Source organism: Micromys minutus (assembly GCF_963924665.1).
Source record: "Micromys minutus genome assembly, chromosome: 29".
NCBI lineage: Eukaryota > Metazoa > Chordata > Mammalia > Rodentia > Muridae > Micromys > Micromys minutus.
In genome coordinates, this window is record NC_137964.1 from 33,712,374 (window position 1) to 33,732,604 (window position 20,231).

Here is a 20,231-nt window from a genome sequence, read left to right on the forward strand (position 1 = left end):
CCAGAGCCTGAGGCTGGCACGTGTGGACCCAGCCCCCACATACACTGAGATGCTGCGGTGGGAGGAGTTGACAATTGTCTACACCTCAGTCCCAAGATGTTGAGTGTTCATTCTGAAGGACAGTGAATGTCAGTCTTGTGAATTTCACTGATTCAGCAGGAGCTTTGTGTCAGAGGGCCGGGTTTTTGGGTTGTGACTGTTGTCCCCCGACCCCACACCCCGTGCCGTCCACACTTAGCCACACAACTGCTGTTGAGCCTTTATTGACAGTAGACGGTTACTCAGTACTATACCTACAGAGTCTTGGCACTGCCCAGATACGAGATCCTCACACTTAAACAGCCTGACTTTTGGAGGGCCCGGCACGCAGCAGCTGAGCAAGGCTGGCCGGCTGGGCTGGGCTGTACCATCTAGAGACAGAGATGCTCCCACTTAGTGGGGAGGGGGCTCGAAAGATGACCCTTGGAGACAAGGCTTCAGAGTGCCCTTACAGACAGCTGGCCTGCCTGGTGGTTCGTCTGAACTACTCAGGTATGAACTCTCAGACATGGGGTCGGATATCCAGGCGGAAAAGAACAGGTGGAGGGGGGGGCCCCCACTCTTCTCCCCAATGGCCTACCTGCCTGTAGAACCCTCACTTGGAAAAATCAGTCATGGGAAAGAGAGTAAGAACAGACAGCAAAGAAGAGGCAGCCGGCGCCAATGGCACTCCATGCTGAGGTGCTTCAGAGGGTGATGAGCGCTCAGGGCCTGGGACAGACAGGTCTCTACCCTTTCCTCCCCTCTCAGCCCCGCAGGCCTTAGAGAAATCCTCCTCGGACTCAATGCTATGGTACCTCCCCTCCCGTGTATCCCCAGGAGTAGATGTGAGTCATGATTAAGCCCCGAGAAAAAGATCTGTCCTCATAGGAAAATGATGGGGTGCTTCCCAGTAGCAAAAGTGCTTGTTCATTCTCTGAACCGCGGGGGTGGGTGTGGGGGCTGCCTGAGCAGGCTAGAGCTACGACTCGGGGTCACTAGGGAGTTGGACTTGCTGAGCCGTGGGGAGTCGGCCATGAGTCTCACTCTAGGGATCTGGGCTGGAGTCACAATAAATATAAATAAATTTACACAAAGTCTCAGTAGCACGGCTCTGGAGTAATGGGCAGAGGTCAACCGTGTCCCTTCCAAGGCCTTTCTCCAGCCTTAGGTCATGCTCTGAGGCATAGTTAGAGGTTCCTCTCCTAGGAGAATGTGTGTGCTCACAGCTTTCCCTCCTGTGTCTCCGTGACACACCACTGTGTCCCGAGATAGGCTGCTGATCATCCAAGGGTTCTGCCAGAGCCAGGCTGAAGTGAGCCAGGTCTTGCCATGGCCGTGCCTCTGTCTCAGGCCTTGCAGAAGATGGGGAGGCGGGGGGCTTGCCATTCCCCCATGCTGTTAGGAGTGTCCTGTGGTAGCATGTTGCGGAGCAGGAGGAACCACAAGCTGTCACTTTTCCGTCAGCCATCAGCTAGAGACACTGCAGCCTGTATCTTCCTTCCGCGCTGGCAGCTCAGAGCAGAGCAATGGGCTTGCTCCCCGGCAGACCCAGGTACTGTGCAGAGTTGGCCATGGACGGGGCCACACTGCCTGTGGCGGAGTAGGCAGCACAGAGACCTGCCACCTGCACATCCTGGAAGGACTGGTCACCGCCGCCAGAGATGGGGGTCAGGCTTGGGGCTCCTACTCCCAGGTCACAGCCAAGTGGGGAGTCTCCGAAGGCCCCCAGGGTGTCCAGGCTGAAGCTATCCTCCTTCATCTCCTCCCACAGGTTACCTTGCAAAGACAAAAGCATTGGGTGAGCTGCCTTAAGGCCAACCAGGCCCTGATTTCAAATCCCCGTCTTGGGAACAGAGGCAAAGATCATGTGAGGTGCTGGTGGCCTTGTGTTCTCACAGAGCAGACGCTGAGGCCCAGCCCTGGTCTTCCTCCTGCTGCTGTGTGCCCCTGGGAAAAACCTCTTTAATCTCTGAGCCACAGGGTAAGGTGAAGATGATCCAAACAAGATGGTGCCTAGAAAGCGCTTGGTTGGTATTCAGCAGGTGCTCATTAAATGTTAACGGGTGGGGTGGTTGTCATAGGGAAGGTGCTAAGACTGAAGCTGAACTCCGGTCTCTCTCCTCAACCCTGCCCAACCCACATCTGAGGTATAGTTAACGAAAAGCATCTGGTTCTCACTGGGCAGCAAATTGGAATCAAAGCCGGGGAGGAGATGCTGTTTCCCCTTTTAGTGTGACTCCTCTCTCTCTCTCTCTCACTCCCTCTCTCTGTCTCTCTCTTTCTCTGTCTCTCCCTCCCCTTCTCTTTCTGTCTCTTTCTGTCTCCCTCTGTCTCTCTCTCTCTCTTCCCCCTCATTCAGGGAGAGGGGACGAGGGAGATAGGCCATACTGCTCCACAGCTGTGGCAGACAACCCACCTGCCATCCGGTTCTGTTCCCTAGAGAGGAACAGGACACAAAGGCTGGAACACAGCCGGCACATGCATTCTAGGGCTCGGATGGTTTGGGAGCCTTTGCTGAAGTAAACCGTACCCTGCTTGCTTCTTGGATGCGCCTGTCAGCGCATTGTCTCCCTGGGCTTACTGAGGGGGCCACCGTGCTGTAGAGTAACCCTGCCCGACTTAGCATGCGTGACTTTGAAGCAATGACTCAAGAAAAGTTCGGGGGGCTAGGCTTAAATCCTGGGTCTGCCCGTGAGCAGCCGGGGGCCCAGGCTGGTGACTTCTCTTTGCTTCAACGTCCTTGTAGGTGGATGTCCGTATGCAGGTGAGAGCTGGCACTAATTAGGTCAAGGCAACACTGATTGGACAGTAGAGAGTGGGGCGGTGACAAAATTTTGGTAAGACAGGAGAGAAGGAGAAAGATGGAGCCGGCAAAAGAGGAATTAGATCCAGGTGATCTTAACTGGCGATAGGCAGATATGAATGTTTTCAAGAGTTTCTATAGGCCAACTTGTCTTATCTAGGTGGGCGGTTTATATCCTTGTCAACTGGTTATAAGCTTAGTGTGTGGATGGATTGTGGATTGAGGATTTAACATATAAATCTGATTGACAAAGTATTGATTGTTGAGTCATGATTTTACCCGGCTGTGGGGAATGTGAGCTAAGTTCCCGGCTGGCAGGGAGACACCTGGGAGAGGGCAGCTCTCAACCGCCTGGGTCTGAGAGAGCTTGGGGACAGCAGGAGCCGCTGAAATAAAGATACCCCACAGTGCCATGTGGCCCTAATGGTGCCGGCACTAGCTCGGGATAAATTTTTATTTACCACAATGCGTCTTTATTGGCAGAACGAGGAGATGGCAAGGTTGTGGTGCCTAGGAAGTGCTGCTTGGCTGGTATACAGCAGGTACTCATTAAATGTTAGCAGGCGGGGTGGTTGTCATAGTGACAATGCTAAGGGTGACTCCGGTCTCTCCCCTCAACCCTGCCCAACCCACATTTCCTACATCTCACCCTGTAGAGCGAAGTCCATGATGCTGGGGTCCAGGGCGTCCACCTCTGTGTTCATGTCGGTGCTGATGTTGAGGAAGTCGCCAGGAACCCTACCCATGGCTGGCTGGGGGAGGGGTCCTGGGCTGAGGCTGGGTAGGGCGTGAAGAGGTGGGGTCTGGGCTGGTGCCGGGGAGTCGGGGGCCAGGTGTGTCTGTGGCTGGACCTGGTGGTGCAGGGGGGCTGACTGCTGGGGCAGGGTCATGGGCGGCTTAGGTGGGAGTTGGGAGATGGCCAGGCAGCTGTGGGCCATAGCCACTGTCGTGGCGTGAGTCAGCATGGGGGCTTCAGGCTCTCGTTTTTGGCAGCCCTCGGGTCGGTCTGAGATGAGCTTGTCCAACTCCTCTGCAGACAAGTAGGAAATGTGACTCGGAAGTCCCTCCTGTCACCGGGGCCACCACCCACATGAATGTAGCAATCTCATTCTGCTCTTCTATGGGATGCTGTGATTCGGTCCTGCACTGGGTTGCTATGCAGATGTGGTGCCATCAAAGCCATTAAAGGCCTTCATGGAACTGAAGGGAGCGGCAACGGAGCCCTGTCAGCCCCTTTCCTCGGGCAGGACCTTACACACAGACCCTCCAGAGGGAGATGAGGCAGGGACACAGGCCCCAGGAGACAGCTAGATCATTAATGATTAAGGAGACCTAGCCACTCCGTGTAAAAAAAAAAACAAAAACAAAACCCAACACTGAAAATCATTGCCCTGGGTTGAATGGACTTCCTTCTGTGAGATGAGCAAATGGAGAACAGAAATCACTCTTTTAAAAGGTGCATGCATATGTATGTGAGTGTACATGTGTGAGTGTGTGTGCATACATATGTTTGTGCATGCATATGTGTGTGTGCATGTGTGAGTGTGCATGTGTGAGTGTGCATGTGAGTGTGTGTGCATGCATATGTGTGTGTGCATGTGTGAGTGTGCATGTGTGAGTGTGCATGTGAGTGTGTGTGCATGCATATGTGTGTGTGCATGTGTGAGTGTGTGTGCATGCATGTGTGTGCATGTGTGAGTGTGTGTGCATGCATATGTGTGTGTGCATGTGTGAGTGTGCATGTGTGAGTGTGTGTGCATGCATATGTGTGTGTGCATGTATGAGTGTGTGTGCATGTATGAGTGTGTGTGCATGTGTGTGTGTGCATACATATGTGTGTGCATGTGTGAGTGTGTGTGCATGCATATGTGTGTGCATGTGTGTGTTCATGTATATGTGTGGCATGTGTGTGTGTACATGTACCACAGAGCACACATCCAGGTCAGAACGTGGTCTCAGGTGGCAGCCCTTACCTTCCACCGTGAGGCGGGGTCTGTTGTCAGCTCACGAATCTTCACTGCCCACCTTGCCCCAGGAGCCCCAGGAGCCCGGTGCACACTGCCTCGCCCCCTTTACCCAGATTCTGGGGCTCAGGTTCTCACACTGCAGTGTGCGCTTTCCCACCCAGCTCTGGGGGTCACTCGGGTTTGGCTGTTCCTTACTGAGCCATGAGGGGCCCAAGAGCTAGCTGGGCCGCTTTAAAGATGAGACTGTAGACCAGATGACCCGCCCGGCGTCTCACACTAAGCCTGAGAGTCCTGGGGTGGGTGCCACACACAGCCTTCCTCCACTTCCTGCTAAATCCCTTCCCCCCTTCACTGAGTGGAGCACTGCTGCCCCTCACCAGCCCCCTGCGGTTGAACCTGGAGTCACCTGTTCAGCCAGAGAGCCCCAGGGGCCACCGTCTCTGCCTCCCCGGGGCAGGGATCGAAGACACATGCAAACATGCCTGCCTTTCATCTAAGATATTCTCCCTCTCTCTCTCTCTCTCTCTCTCTCTCTCTCTCTCTCTCACTCTCTCTCTCTCTCTCTCCTTCTCCCTCTCCCTCCCTTTCCCTCTTTTCCTCTCTCCCTCTCCTTCCCTCCACCCCCACCCCATCTACAATGCAGATGCCCTGCATCTAGAAGTACAGACAGTTGCAGCCCGGTCACCCTGGATACCAAGAAGCAGACCCCCATCTTCTCAGGGAAATGCTCCTAACCACCCAGCCATCTCTCCAGCCACTTAGCGTCAACACCCACACGGACACCATGCTAGGTGGGCGGGAACCATGGGAGACTGTGGAGGTGGCGGGTGTGTTGGTGGTGGGTCGGGGCTCACCAGGGTTGGCCATGCTGCGGCGTATGGCAGCGAGGTCCTTCCTCTTCCACTTGTGCATCTCCTCCTCCATCTTGTCGATGCGCGACAGGTTCAGGGCCCACAGGCAGCCCTTGCGCGAGGAGCCGCTGGACTTGGTCTCCACCTTCTCGAAGCACTTGTTCAGGGACAGGTTGTGCCTCACGGAGTTCTTCCATCCGTCAGGCGCTGTCTGCGGGGAGACACGGGTACCCGGTAAGGCGAGAGGGAAGGGTGTGGACTGCGGCACACAGGAACCCCTGCCCTGGTATCTGTACATCTGTAGTTGGGCCACAGTCCCAGGCTTCAGAAATGTCCTTTCTCATCTCTGAGGTCAAAGGCTATGGTAAGCTTGGTGCAAATCAATTTCAAATGTCCATGCTCCACTGCTGAACCAGATCCTGGGACCCAACTCACCCAACCCATGCGTCCCAGGATTTGGGATACTCTCCAGGCCCGAGATCCTGTGATCCAGGATGCCTGGCTGCTCACTGGTCTTTGGGGTTTGAAGTTTACAGGCCGACTAATGGTCAGTGGACTCCGGCGGCTGACAAGAGCCAAGGCTCTTGCTGTCTGGCTCTGTGCTGAGTAACTAGGCCGGCCCCGCCCCCTTCACACCCCGGGATACAGACAGAGTTCTGCTTCCTCCATTCGAGCCCAGTTCTATTGCTCCGTCCTGTTCACACATCGTATCCGGACGTGTGTATCGGCACCCGACCTCCGATCGATGTGACAAAACTGCGAGGCTGAGAACGCAGCTCCTCTCAGTGCAGAGGGAGCCAGGGAGAGGGAGGGTGTCTCCAGCACCCCGCCCTGGGTTAGGGTTCTCACCTTGAAGTAGGGGAAATGCTCCTTCATGAAGCTATAGATCTCGCTCACCGGCAGGCTGCCTGTCTTGCTGTTCTTCAAGGCCATGGCGATCAGACAGCTGGGGCCAGGGATGGAAACAGGCCTCAGGTGACAGCCTGGGGTCCCCTCTTGCCAGGAGTTCTGCCCCGCTTGGTACCAGTCCCTCCACATCCGGGGCACTAGCTCCTTGTTAACACCTTTCCTCCGGCTGCCTACCCCTTCCCCACCCCGTTCTCAGCTCAGCCACAGCAGTAGCGAGTGGAGAGACCCCACTTGCCCTTTGACCCCACTCCCACGGACGCTTAGACTTCAAGATGCTCCCTCCCCAAAGCCCGAGATGCACACTGCCATTTCTATGACTGACTTCTTAACCTGTAAAAACAGGCTCTGAAAGAGAGACCAAGCCATCTAATCCGTGACATGGAGAACCAGTATCTGATACAGGGTTGCCAGTCCCTCCCAAGAGTGGGTCCCAGCTGGGGGTTCCCTTTAGGGGCCAGGTCACCCTTTCCGGTCTAAGATGCCCCAAAGGCAGCCCTGTTGCCTCTGTCTGGGCAGTCAGATCTCACCTGTAAGAGTAGATGGGCTTGGGGTAGTGTTTGGGGTGTGGCTCCTGAGAGGAATGCACTGTCATGTGGGTCTGTGGGTAGGAGGGCGGAGCTGCGAAGGGAGAGCCATAGAGGCCGGCAGGAGGGCACTTCACAGAAAAAAAAAGAGTTGTGAGACAGGCAGGTGTAAGTCACAAACCCCAGCCCAGTTTCTAACTGCAGGGAGATGGCTTTTGTGTCCCCAGCAAGACTTGAAGGCGTGGGTGGGCGGGCACGGAGGGCGTCTTTTCCCCTGGGAGCCTGAGCAGTACACCGAGTGATTCCAGGACAGAATCGCTGTCTCCAACCCCAGGTACCTGCGGTGGCCCCGGAGGCAGAGGGAACTGGGTTTGGGTGGCAGGAGCGTACAGCTGTGGCACTTCCTGGAGGCCGGATGATGGCCGCCCTCCTGCGGGGAACTGGTTCATCTGCTCAGCCTGGAGAGTGTGAGACAGAAGAAGGTCAGGGACAGACAGACACCCTCCTCTGTCCCTGCCATGTAGGGCACTTACGCTGGCTCTGTAGCTGCCTATGGGGCTCAAGCCCAGCATGCCTCTGGGGACCATGGCCGTCTGGCTGCGGAGCAGGGGACGTGGGGCCGCACCCACATGCAGGTCTGCTGCCCCAGCCAAAGCACCTGTGGGAGGAAGGCACAAAGAAGCTGCTCTGCTGGAAAAGGTGACCACAGTTCGGGAGGCTCACCAAACATCACAGGAGAATGGGGCCACTGTCTACCCCTTTTTACAAAGTTGTGATGCTTAAAGGGTGTACTGCCTACCGAGGGCTTAGCACAGGATTGGGTATGTAATAAAATCTGTTAGTGCGAGCAGATGATGACGGTAATGATAGATTAGTTTGGTTCTAGTGCTTTATGAGCTAAAACACCAATTGAACATTCATCTCCTCAAAAGTTTCATGGCTCCTTGGGGCTTCTAGATTAACATACAAGTGCTTTGTCCTCCTCTTCCTTCCGAAGCTCTGCTAATCTGCCAAAGATTAGCCCAAGAATAGCAGATGTACATCTGCTTCCTGTGCCAGGCCAGTGACAGACATCACTAATCCATCACAGATTCTCATCGCACCATCTCTAATCGAGTAATAGTGACCTGCAATATGCTGCTAGGCCCTGCCTTATTTTACCACCTATCAAACTCCAACTGCCTTAAGATGTCTCCCATACAGATCACTGGCAATACCTTGTAAGAATAGCTCTCTTCACTTTCCCTGCAGATAAGGAAACTGATCAGAGGAGCAAGCACACCCCAGTGCTGCATAGCTGTCTTCCAGGGTTAGAAAACTTATCAACAAACCAAACCTGGCCCATAGTCTGACTTGTCAATAAAGTTTTATTAGCACACAGCCACATCTATTTGTTTACATTCAGCCTGTGGCTGGTTTTTCGCTGTAAACATCAGTATTGAATAGTTTGGATCTAGACTTTATGAATTAAAAAGTCTAAAAAAAAATCTTTTCCCAGCAAAGGCACTGGCAGAGCGCGCCTGTGATTCTAGCGCTCGGGAGGCCGAGGCAGGAGGATCTGGAATTCAACGCCAGCCTGTGATATTTAGAGAGACTCTGTCTTAAAAGCTAATACATATCTCCTGGTCCTTCACAGAAGACACAAGTCAGTCACTGTGGACATTGCTCAGGAAGGACCTGCCCCAGAGCCAACTTCAAAAATCTAAACCCTCGCTCTCAGCCATGTAAGGACAGGCCTCAGCTGGCATTTGGCACACCGTGAGTTTGCTACAGTGTGAGGTGTTTGCAGAATCCCAGGCGTCTCCTTCCACAGGACCCCTAACTTCCCCGGGGTTTGGCATATCGCTAAGGTGTGGAGGGGCTCCTCACACTTTACAGGTAGGACAGAGAGGCCAGGGGGACAGAAGGACCTCCCTGGGGCCACTCAGCAGGCTGGTGGTAGGGCCAGGGTCACCTCTTGTTGAACCTACCTGGGTGTTGCTGTTGCACACTGGGGCTGCCCAGGTCTATGCGCCCACTTGCCATCTGCTGCAGCCGCGGCACGTCCACGGCCGTGAGCCATGACAGCGACTGAAGGTCCCCAGGGAGGTCGTCATCACCCGTGGGAGGCAGGAGCCTGTTCCAAAAAACCAAAGCCTCAAACCGTGGATCATTTGAGGGGTCACTGTAAACGCTACAATATGTAAATCCCTTCACGCTGTGGCGTGTGACCCACGAGACACCCCTAGTCTCTGGTCGGTCCCTCCGCAAACACAGCTTGCTATGTGTATCCGACCACTCCCCACACCTCCAACTTGAAATTCAAAACATTTCTTTTGGATAAGGCATATGCATACTGTGTCCCCTTTCACATATGGTAAAGGGGCTCAGCACAATGTGTCACTTGGTCAGGGTCATGTGGCACAGGAAGTGGGGGTCCAAGAGCAGATGGCACAGGCTGCAGCCAGGGCTCTTCATGACCCAGGCAGCCCCAGAAGCCCCATCAGGCATACCAGTGACCAGCAGGCTAACACACACACACACACACACACACACATACATACACACACACACACACACACATACACACATACACACACATACATACACACATACACACACATACACACACACATACACACACATATACACACATACACACATATACACACATACACACATACACACATACACACACATACACACACATACACACATACACACACAAACACATACACACACAAACACACACATACACACATACACACACATACACACACAAACACATACATACACACACAAACACATCATACACACACATACACACATACACCAAGTGCATGCATGTATGACTATTTGCAGAAAGAGACTGTGCCAGGCAAGACCCAACTGCGATGACTCTGGTGTCCCTGAAGTCCCGTGTGCTGTGTGGTCAACAGCTTTGTGGTAGTACCTTGTGTCTGCTGCCTGGGATGCCCAGACCCCACCCCAGCACCACCTCATCCCTACCAGGGGCTGTCTGTTCTGCTGCCACTTGGCCACAGCCTACATCCCACACTCCTGAGCTCAAACCAGCGTGCGACAGCGTCCCAGAGAGGAGTGAGGGGGACTCGTGCCCTAGAACCACAGCCTCTAGGTCCCTCCTGCGTCTGTGGGGGGTTCCCGTGTGGCCTGCCGTTCCTTCACCTGGCATCTCCAACTTCACATCCTCTCTCTTCCCATCTCTGTCCTTAGAGCCACAGCTAGCGTCGCCATGACTACTGCTGCTCAGCTACAGGTCTGGGCCCTTGGCTCAGGAAGCCGGTATCAGGTGACTATGAGCCGCCTGAGCCATTGGTTGCCTCATAGGAAAACAGGGCCTGGAAATGACTGAAAACTGGCTGGTCCTTGTCACTGGCAACAGTTGGCTAGGCCGCTATCCCCTGGTGGCCCATTGTGCCACAAACGACTGTTGCCCCTGCGGCACGTGGCCCCCATTGTTCCGAGTCTCAATGCCATTGTTTCTGTGTTTCCAGCGGCCACCCCTTTGGCCTACTCACAACTCATCCATCTGAGTGACAGTCCTGGCTCTGGCCTGGGCTATGCCATCTGTCCCCTAGGTCCCCAGAGACTGTGGTGTAAGGGGGGGTCGACCCCACTCTCCTGCCTTCACCCTGCAGTCAGCCAGCCCCCCGGGGATGCTGGAGAGATCCCTGCTCCTTCCCCATTGCCCTTGCTGCTCGGTCCCACAAAGTGGGAATTCTGTGAGGTTCCACGGTCCACGCAGAGGCACAGGGGCTCAAGCTGGTGACTTTAATCCTGGTTTCTGTTAAGTCACCCCCTTAACCTTTCTGAACCTCGCTTGGCTTTTCCTCTGTAAATCATAACTGTCCCAGTTATGGGACAACATGAGTGTCAGGCCTGTGAAACATGGGACAGCACCTGGTTTCCAGCACATTCGCTGTGACCATTTCCTTAGCAACAGCCATTAACACCAATATTAGCGTCTCGATTAAGGATAGCCAGATCCAGAGCCAGCAGTGACTTCCACTCACCAAGATGCCCTTAATTAAAGTCGGTCCCTGAGAGGTGAGCTGTCCCCATTTTACATATGGAGAAACTGAGTCCCTGAGCTGTCCTAAACTGCTTCCCATAGAGTAAGGGCTGCCAGAGATAATTCTTAAACATGTTTGGCAGGTGGCGGGGTGAGGTTGGTGCTGTCCTGTCCTGATGGTGACTCCACTTTCCCAGCACCCCTCAGTCCCTCCTGTGCCTCCTGCAGCTGCCACCCGCTGAGCATCCCCAACCAGCCTGTGCCTTTGTTGTTTCCCACCCACCCGGCTCCCTCCTCATCACAAGGTGACAGCCATGCTGGGGTCCCAGTCTTAGGCGGCAGATCATTAGGGCTCCTGGCTCCCCTGGATGGGGGGAGTGTCTTCCTCTGTCTGTGCTCAGCCGTGCTCCAGCTCCACCATCCTCCCATGATCCTCTGCACCAAGTGTTCCCCACTGCTCCTCTGTAGCCCACCGCTCTGCCCCTGTGAGGCTCACCCAAGACCCAGGCCCTGTGTGCAGCCAGCACAGCCTTTGCTGGTTGAAACAGGTCAGCGACCACTAGAGACTTGGGCAAAACCATCGGACCCGGCCTGGCTAGAGTTGCCCTCTGATCCCCGAAATTCCTTGTCTGGGAGCAGCAGGAGGGCTACAGAGAGCAGACACCTTACTTTACAGATGGGGAAACTGAGGCTCGTACAGTAAATGACCCTTTGCGAGGGGAAGGGGTGACAGGGGCTCCAGCCCAGTCTCTGCCACATTTGTGATCGATTGTTCTTGATGCAGACTCGGGCGACAACCGCGGCCTGAGTCCAGAGCTCTCAGTTTGTAGGAACAGAGCTAGGAGAGTGACAGTGGGAAGGGTCGCACTTGGGTGCTGGATCCACTCTTGGAGACGACCCCGAGCCGGTTGTCCCTTGACAGGTCCTTGGGACACTGAGTACGTGACCTTAGGCCCTGAGCTCCTGTCCCCTGAGCCTCTGAGAGCATCAAGTGGGACAGCGTGCAGTCAGTCACCTTTCAGTGCCAACTGGGCCTGGTCTCTCGGGGTTTGCTGTCAGCTCAGGGGTCTGTGATCCTCCTGCCTCAGCCTTTCCAGAAGAAAGCCTGTCTCAGTGGGCCAGCCCCAATGTGCTCCCGTGGTGCAGCACCGTGAAGCCCTGTCCCCACCTCCCTTTTTCACACAGGGACCAAGGGACTCCTCTCCACAGCTGCATGGGGCTCATCAACTTGTGCAGCTTCCCGTCCAGAAGGCACACTCGCAGCCTCACTTCCTCCCCGTGCCTCATAGCGTGTAAAACTCAGGGTCCAAGACATTGACACAGGAAAGACTCATGATTTCAGGAACTACCCTGGCTTCCTGTCACCAGCCCTCAGAACAACACTTAATCCCCAGCCTTGGTTTTCCAGTCTATACAATGGGTATGAATGAGAATATAGTTGAAGACACCTTACCTGCCTCCACCCCAGAGATGGTTTCTAGGGTGAAGGAGAGGTGGATGGAGATCTTTCCTGCCATCATGAGAAGGACGGACAGACAGACAGAGCAAGTGCCTATGGCAGTGTTCACAGTAACTTTATCATCTATGAGACACTTGCAAAGGCAGTGAAAGTCTGGTCTGGTCCTGGGGCCTCGAAAGCCTGTTCCACTCACTGACTGTCCTGTTCCTCGGTGAGGAGAAACCTTGGCGTCGCCACGTCCCTGATGCCCACATGCCTGCGACTAGCTCTTCCTACTTACGCCCCTCCCCTCCTTCGTTCTGCGTCTCCCCAGCCGAGTCTCATCTCTGTCACTGTGACCACCGGGCTCTGTGATGAAGTTCTGGCCTCATCCTTCCTGCTGGATGATGCCACAAGCTTCTGAACCTTCCTCAGCCTCGGTTTCCACATCTGTGTAATGGGGACAACAGCCTTAGAAGCAGAGTGACTTTCCCTCCTCTACAGCACAGGGACCCAGCACATAATCACTCCCCTCACCCGACTGCCTAATGCCGCTGTCCGGCTGCCCCACCCCCGCTGTACACGCTTCCTGCGGATGCACGTCCAGCATCTGTGGTTGATGCCCACTAAGGCTCAGGTGACTCCCACGCACCGGGCACTGGGGGACGGAGTCCTCCTCTGTCTGACTGACCCAGGATCCATGTGCAATGGGTCCTAGCGCCTCAGGGACACCCTGGGTGGATGTCACTGCCTCGGCCTCCAGTGACCTCAGCTGTGGTTTCTTGGGGCCCCTTCTGCTCACTCGGGGTGTATGCCTTGCTTTTTCCTCTCCGATAGTCCATCCTAACCCTGTCTACAAGCCTCTGCTCTCTCCAGCCCTGCTGGTGTCCCCAGCAAGCACCACCTATGTATGTTTCTGGAGACCCCGAGGGTCAGGAGAATGGACTAGAGTAAGATAGCAGCTGAACCTCCTACTGGGTGCAGGTGGCCTCAGGAGCCTTCACTACTGAGGCCAGGGACATTGTCTCCTCTACAGGAAGAGCCACAGAGCCCAGTGCAGGCCTCTGTATACAGCAGGCACTCAATAATCACAAATGCACCCAACTTTCCAGATGTTCAACCCCCACTCTCTTAAAGCCAAGCAGGAGTAGAAAGCTCAGGTGTTCCCTGTGGCTACGGCTCACCTTGCTCAGAGTCTGAGTAGGCATGGGGTTAGCCTGAGCATACAAGGGGACTAGCTGAATAGGCAGGGGGTTATTCTGGGAAGGTAGGGGTCTAGCCTGAGCAAGCATGGAGATAGCCTGAGCAAACAGGGGACTAGCTTGGGCACACAGAGGGCTAGCCTAAGCATACAAGGGCTAGCTGGGCAGGCAGATTAAAGTACCAGTTTGGGGGTCCCTGGGGTGACCCCTGACAGTGCATCCTTCTCAGACCCTGAGGGAGTTGTCATTCGCAGGAGTCATCATTGCTGGGAGGGCTCCCAGAGCACCCCAACCCTGGCTTTGCAGCAAGCCCTCCCCAAATAGCACATCTTGCCGTTCCAAAGAGCGTCAAGCATACTGTTCCTTACTGACGCCCAGGCTGCCCGGTTCGAACCCCACACACCCAGACCCTCAGCATTCCTGAGACTTGTCTGTGAGCGTCGATCTCTCGGTGCCTTAGCTTACTCGACTGTAAAATGGGAATGCCGGTACCACACCCCGTCTCTCAGGCCTGGTGAAGATCAGAAGGTGGAGGAACCGGGGCACGAACACTGTCCGTCCCTGAGGGGAGTCCGTGCCAACTCTAAACATCCCTGACATGCGAGCTGCTTCTCCTACATCTGAGCAGGCAGGTTTCCGGTCTGACCCTGGGTGGCCAAGGAAGGAAGCCACATCACCAGTGGCCCTTCAGTCTTCATTTCCCAAGTCCCCTGGCAGCTAGGAGGAGGTCACAGTCTCAGGAGGCCGGCGTGCACACTGTGGGGCTGAGCTGAAGGAGAGGGAGGCCCTTGCCTGGCAGCTTCTCTCCTGACCACTCTGCCCACTTGGCTGAAACGATCCAGGAAGGACACAGCCTCATCATGTCACTGCTAGAAAGGATCGAGTTGCTGGAGTCCCCATGGAGACACAGTCTCAGGGAAGGGGCACTTTGGGAAATCTGAGCTGGCTCTCCTGGCTGGGTGAGGGAGGGAATGAGTTGGGTCTGAGTGAGTGGCTTTCCTTTTGCACTCTGAGCTCACACCTCTTCAGCCTCCACACAGGCTGCCTTCTCAGCTGTGGACTCACTCTGGGGTCTTCCCAGTGTCTGCTGCTCAGAGCCACCCAGACTCCCCCAGCTGGCTGGGGCACTGCGGGTCCTCCCCATGAGGGTCCTCCCCATGCGGGTCCTCCCCATGAGGGTCCTCCCCATGCGGGTCCTCCCCATGAGGGCCGTCATTTGGGCAATGTGTACAGGAGGCAGGTTTCTAGCCTTCCGTTGCGTAAGGATAAGGCCCCGTGGACATCTCTTGTAAACCTGCCCGTGTGGGAGAGACAGGCAGAACCGGCCGCCAAGCGACTTCCTCAATCTCTACTCCCAAGCCAGCTCCGAACATGCTTCTTCCAAGAAGCCCTCCCAAAACGTCTCCGTGTCTCTGAACTCTGTCCTGCCCCTGACACTGATACTGTAATTAGTCAAGCTTGGACCCCTGGGGGCTCTCCTGCAGACTTCCAGGAGCGTCCACTCCCTTCTAGTGGCTAAAGACCTAAATGACAAGCCAGCTCAGGCTCCGGTTCCTCACGGGACAAATATCTGCCCACCGAGGTGGACTGTTCCATGTCGCTGCATGTGGAGCCCAGAGGGCACCCAGCTAGGGTGAACCCATGGCGGTTTGTCCGCGTGGCTGAGTCGGAAGCCCAAGGCGGGCAGAGACGGCACAGCCTGTCTGACTTCAAATCTCACCCCTACTTCTTTGTAGCCATGTGACTTCAGTAAGTCAGTCCCCCCTCTCTGTGCCTCAGTTTCCCCATAAAGAAAACGGAATCATGATTCTCACTGCAGGGCAGATGTGAGGCTAGGAAGGGAGTGCACAGAGACCCGACAGGCACACGGTACCGTGAGCTCCACGTTCTAACGCCACACTGTGTCTTCTGTTCCTCCCTTGGATAAGCCCCAGAAGGGGTGTGTCAGCAAGCGCTGGAGGGAGGGACTCAGAGGCACCTCCATCTTGATGACAAGAAGGTGCCCCACCCTCCTAGGCTGTGGTTGGTGAGAAACTGTTACAATTCCACAAATGTTCTTGTCTCCAGGATTAAGCCTTTGAGGGCTGTGCTTACCCAGCGAACACGTTCTTTGTGATACCTTTCAGAATGGTTCACGGGGGAAAAAGACAGTTAAATGCTCCTTAGTACGCTCAGGAATTCCATGCACGACAGAGTGGGTACACCATGAAATGATGCAATTTGTGGGGAGAGGGGAGTGTTGGACATCTAGAACAATAGCTGACTGAGGACTCTGTGTGTGTATGTGGTGTGTATGTGTATCTGTGATATGTGTGTCTGTAATGTGTATGTTGTGTATGTGTTGTGTATGTGTCTGTGTGTGTGATGTGTATGTGTGTATTGTGTGTGTCTGTGTGTGGTGTGTCAGTGTGTGTGGTGTGTGTATGTGCATCTGTGTGTGTGATGTGGTATGTGTGTGTATGTGGTGTGTGTGATATGTCTGTATGTATGTGTGTGTGTGGTGTGTATGATGTGTGTGTATGTATGTCTCTGTGTGTGGTGTGTGTATGTGTGTGGTGTGTGTGTGGTGTGTGTATGTGTGTGTGTGATGTATGTGTCTGTGTGTGTGGTGTGTGATGTGTGTGTATGTATGTGTGTGTGGTGTGTGTGTATGTGTGTGTACATGCATGGGTGTGTGAATTTTGCAGGGGTAGCAAGGCCACCGCTCTTCCTTGTCTATACAGTATCTGGATGCTACTCAGTACACCGACCTTGAAGATGGAGGTGTAAAGGTGTCAGTGCCCTGTAGGTTTGCTGGTGGGTGGCACCTCCCTAAGAGGTTCAGTGTTGCAGCTCACACAGCGAGGGGCCTTTGAACAGGTTCCCATGACTATGCAGGGTTTGTCTGCTCAGTTCCAGTCAACAGTGAGCTGGCTGGTCTGCCTGGCACTGTGGTTCCCTGAAGGAAACCACCGCGTGTGTATGTGAGTGTGTGTATGTGTGTGTGTGTGTGTGTGTGTGTGAGTGTGTGTGTGTGTATGTGAGTGTGTGTATGTGTGTGTGTGTGAGTGAGTGTATGTGTGGACTCTCTGGGCCCGAGAACACACCAACATGCCTCCTTGCTAAGCTCCCACTCTGGAGGGAAGGTGCTGGGACTGACCTCTCTGAACTAAGTTCCAAAAGTTGAGGCAGCTGCTCGGAAGTGTTTGTCCTCCTGCCTCTCCCCACACCTAAGTCTGCGGGCGAGCGAGGTCCCTAGCCTCAGACTCGTCACTGCAGATGGAGATGAAGCCTAAGTCGTCACTGTCAGGGTAACAAAGTGCACACTTGCTGGGACTGAGGTACTAGTACCTAGTACCCAGCAGGTACTTAACCATTCCCTGACCTTCTGGGAGAGGATTTCTCTCCCAGCCTCTGAGCTAAGCAGTTAGACACTGGCGTATGGAGTCGGCCCCTAGGAAGAGAGAGTGTCTGGGCCACCACCACTGACCCCTGACAGCTGCCCCAGGACTGGGCGGTTGGCTGCAGCCAGCAACGCCCCCCTGGACGGTGGGCATTGAAAGTTAGCTAACGGCTACATTAGCCCCAGGGGATGGAGCACCAGGCAGCTGCTGTGGCCTGTACCACCGGCAGTGGCTGGACTCCCAGCCTACAGGATTCAATCCTTAGAGAAGTCCCTGGAGACACAGGAGCACAAATGAGAAACCATAAACCTCTCCCGGGCTATTATTCTGGGAGAAAAATGGGATTGTTGAAAATAAAGACTCCAAGAAGAGTGATTATAAAATTCCCTTCCAGGAGCAAACGCTGTCCTGGGCTGTCCTTGTCCCACCACAGGCACAAACCCCTCACGGCCAGCCTGTTGATTAGTTTTCAGAGATTTCATTTCACAGAGTGGATCAGAGAGGGCAATAACTTGTCTGTGGGGGTCACACAGCAGCGAGGTGTTTACCAGCCGGGGGTGGGGTGGGGTGGTGGTGAGACCACAGGCAGGATGATCTCTCTTTCCCCGGGTATATGGCAACTTCAGGTTTGAAGACCCAAAAGCATTCACCCTGCCTAATCCCTGGAGTCATTCCCTTACCAGATTGTCACAGGAAGGCTGAGCTCCCAGGATGGTTTGAGGGTCACCACTTATCCTGAGAGTCACCATTTCTAAGAGGTGGCAGTCTGAGGTGTGCCGTGGACCAGGCACTTCCGGATCCAGCATGGGGGGGCGGGGGAGGGGCTGCTAGTCCTGAGTCACCAGGTCAGGGATGGGGGTACACCTGCCATCCCCCCTCCAAGGGTGCTTCCGTCTGCCCTTCCCCGGTCTTAGAGCAGGGCAGTACTGCAGGCATTTTCTGGTTTGCTCTGGCCTGTACAGGTAGCCCAGTCTCGTGGGATCCACCCCACACTCCCCAGGCTCTGTGGTTCTGGCTCCCACACATTCCAACATGGCGGAACTGAAAGCGCAGAGACAGATGGAGCAGGTTAAGACACCCTGCCCGCCCTGCCCGCTCTGCCGTGAGTGAATCCTCGTGGGAGCCTAATTGTGCCTGTTGACAATTTTAATTTTTTTTTATCATGGGGTGGGGCAGTCATATCGCAGCACACGTGTAGAGGTCAGAGGTCACTTCCCTCCTACCGCCTTTTACATGGGTTCCAGGGATCGAACTCGCTTCACCAGCCTCTCGCCACAAGCACCTTTACCCACTGAGCCATAGTAGGGCTGCCCTGGGAACAGGCCTGCTGGGTACCTGTTAACTTTAGGGTAGTTTCTCTTGTCCATCACACCGCCAGCAGGTGGCTGAGCCAGATGTGGCTGCTCGGTTGCCACAGCAACCCCATACCCCAAGTGCCATTTCGCTCCATTTTACAGATAAAGAAACAGGAGGTTTAAGAAGTGCCACACAGCCAGAGAAGTCAGGTTGACCCAAACCAGAGATGCTCACACGGCCTTTCCTGTAGTAAGAAGGAAGCTCAGAGGTCTTAGGTTGAATAAGGCTGACCTCAGTTTCCACACCTGAGTGATGGGCTCAGCAGAGGCCAGGAACGATGGGTACAGTAACTGCTTCTGCCCCTGGGCCAGGTGCTACACACGCACACACACACACACACACACACACACACCACCACCACACCAATAAGATAAACCCAGCTGTTCGAATACTTGGCCTCCTTTGTATCCAGAGGCAGCCTTCTTCTAATTGAGTGCCTGGCCGTGGCCTCAGCAGGCACTGCTGTGGTTACACTGGGCCTCCCGAGCCAGACAGCCCCTGGGTAAACAGGGCTGATCTGAGGTGACAGCCTGGCCTTCCCGGGGCAGCCCCCATGTGGCCCCACTACTCAACCAAGACATGGTGCTGGCTTTAGGGCTCTGGGAATCAGGTCAAGCCTCTCCATCTCAAGGGAGAGAGGCTGGCAGGGGACCCTGCGACCTTCCTTCTCCTCCTCCCTCCCTCGCCATGACTGTGTGAGCTCCACTTTGGGCTCCGGGTTTGGTGTTTGGCTGAACCCCCCAAAGGTTTTCCATAAAGAGCGGAGACCCATAAGGCACCTTTGAGCTCCCCTGAATTTTGATCCTGTTTTGGGCTTCACTGTGGGGCTTGTTGGCCTTTAGAACTCAGAAGAGACCCTGAGGTCATCTAATTCCACGACATCATTTATTCATACGAGGAGAGAGCCAGCTCTAGAGTGGGCAAAGAACTTGCTAAAAGTCACACAGCAGGGCTGAGAACTCACAGTTGTGACCTACGACCTCCCAACGTCCAGAGTGCTTTGGGGGGTGGGGGGAGCCCCTGCTGGAGTCACTGGCTGGGGAGCAGCAGCTGCTGGGGTCACCAGGCTGCCCACAGTCTGTAACCCAGGAGAGACGCTCCCTTAGAGGGGACACAAAACTGCAGAGAGCCACTCTGAACTCCAACACCAGAATCACGGGCGCAGCCCGGCCCTCACCTGTATTCCTGCGGAGAGCGGTGGTGGCTCTGCCCCGAGCTTCTGATCATTCCTGACATTTGGGACCGGATGTCACTTTCTATCATTTCCTTAGGGAGGGGGGAAAAAGTAAGAAACAAAATTCCTATCAGAACTGATGTAGACGGGGTAGAGACCCTCAGTTGCCCACAGTTCAGAGGAGACCCACAAAGGCTCACAGTCCCAGGAAAATCCTGCAGGGTTTAGGAGCCAAGGATGGAGAGTGAGCGAAATTCCAAGGTCTTTCAAATTCAAGGGGAAAGGGGGGAGGGGGCGCCCCTACATGGAAACGTCAGGCGTAGGAAAGCCCAGGCAAAACTGAAAATCTGAAGAACTCCATTCGGTTCCAGACCCCGTTCCCCACCATTATGCAACTATGAACGGCTTGAAAAGGAAGAGATCATCAAAGTGGGGCTTGATGGGGCCGGGGAACCAGGGCTCCTGTCCTGGAAGGAGACCCCACACTAGTGCTGGAAAGCCAGTTCATGCACTACACCACCCACCCGGCCACCCACAAACACGGAGTTAAATAAGACGCCGGGGCGCCCCTAAATCCTCCAAGGCAAGCTT

The 20,231-nt window shown here is 54.8% G+C and overlaps 1 protein-coding gene across 2 annotated transcripts; it reads right to left on the minus strand.

Annotated features, from left to right (window-relative positions):
- Nucleotides 1–1,534: 1,534 nt before the first annotated feature.
- FOXN4 (forkhead box N4) lies at nt 1,535–19,729 on the minus strand (the record flags this gene model as incomplete). Of its 2 annotated transcripts, none has more annotated exons than XM_080941319.1 (9): nt 1,535–1,797; nt 3,474–3,854; nt 5,646–5,853; nt 6,492–6,588; nt 7,079–7,206; nt 7,414–7,524; nt 7,609–7,733; nt 9,046–9,191; nt 19,644–19,729. In XM_080941319.1, the coding sequence occupies 9 exons, from the start codon at nt 19,727–19,729 to the stop codon at nt 1,535–1,537; spliced, it is 1,545 nt and encodes a 514-aa protein (XP_080797445.1). The 2 variants fall into 2 exon arrangements, with proteins under 2 accessions (XP_080797445.1, XP_080797444.1); XM_080941318.1 differs by having other exon boundaries at nt 7,414–7,533.
- Between the last annotated feature and the right edge of the window lie 502 nt (nt 19,730–20,231).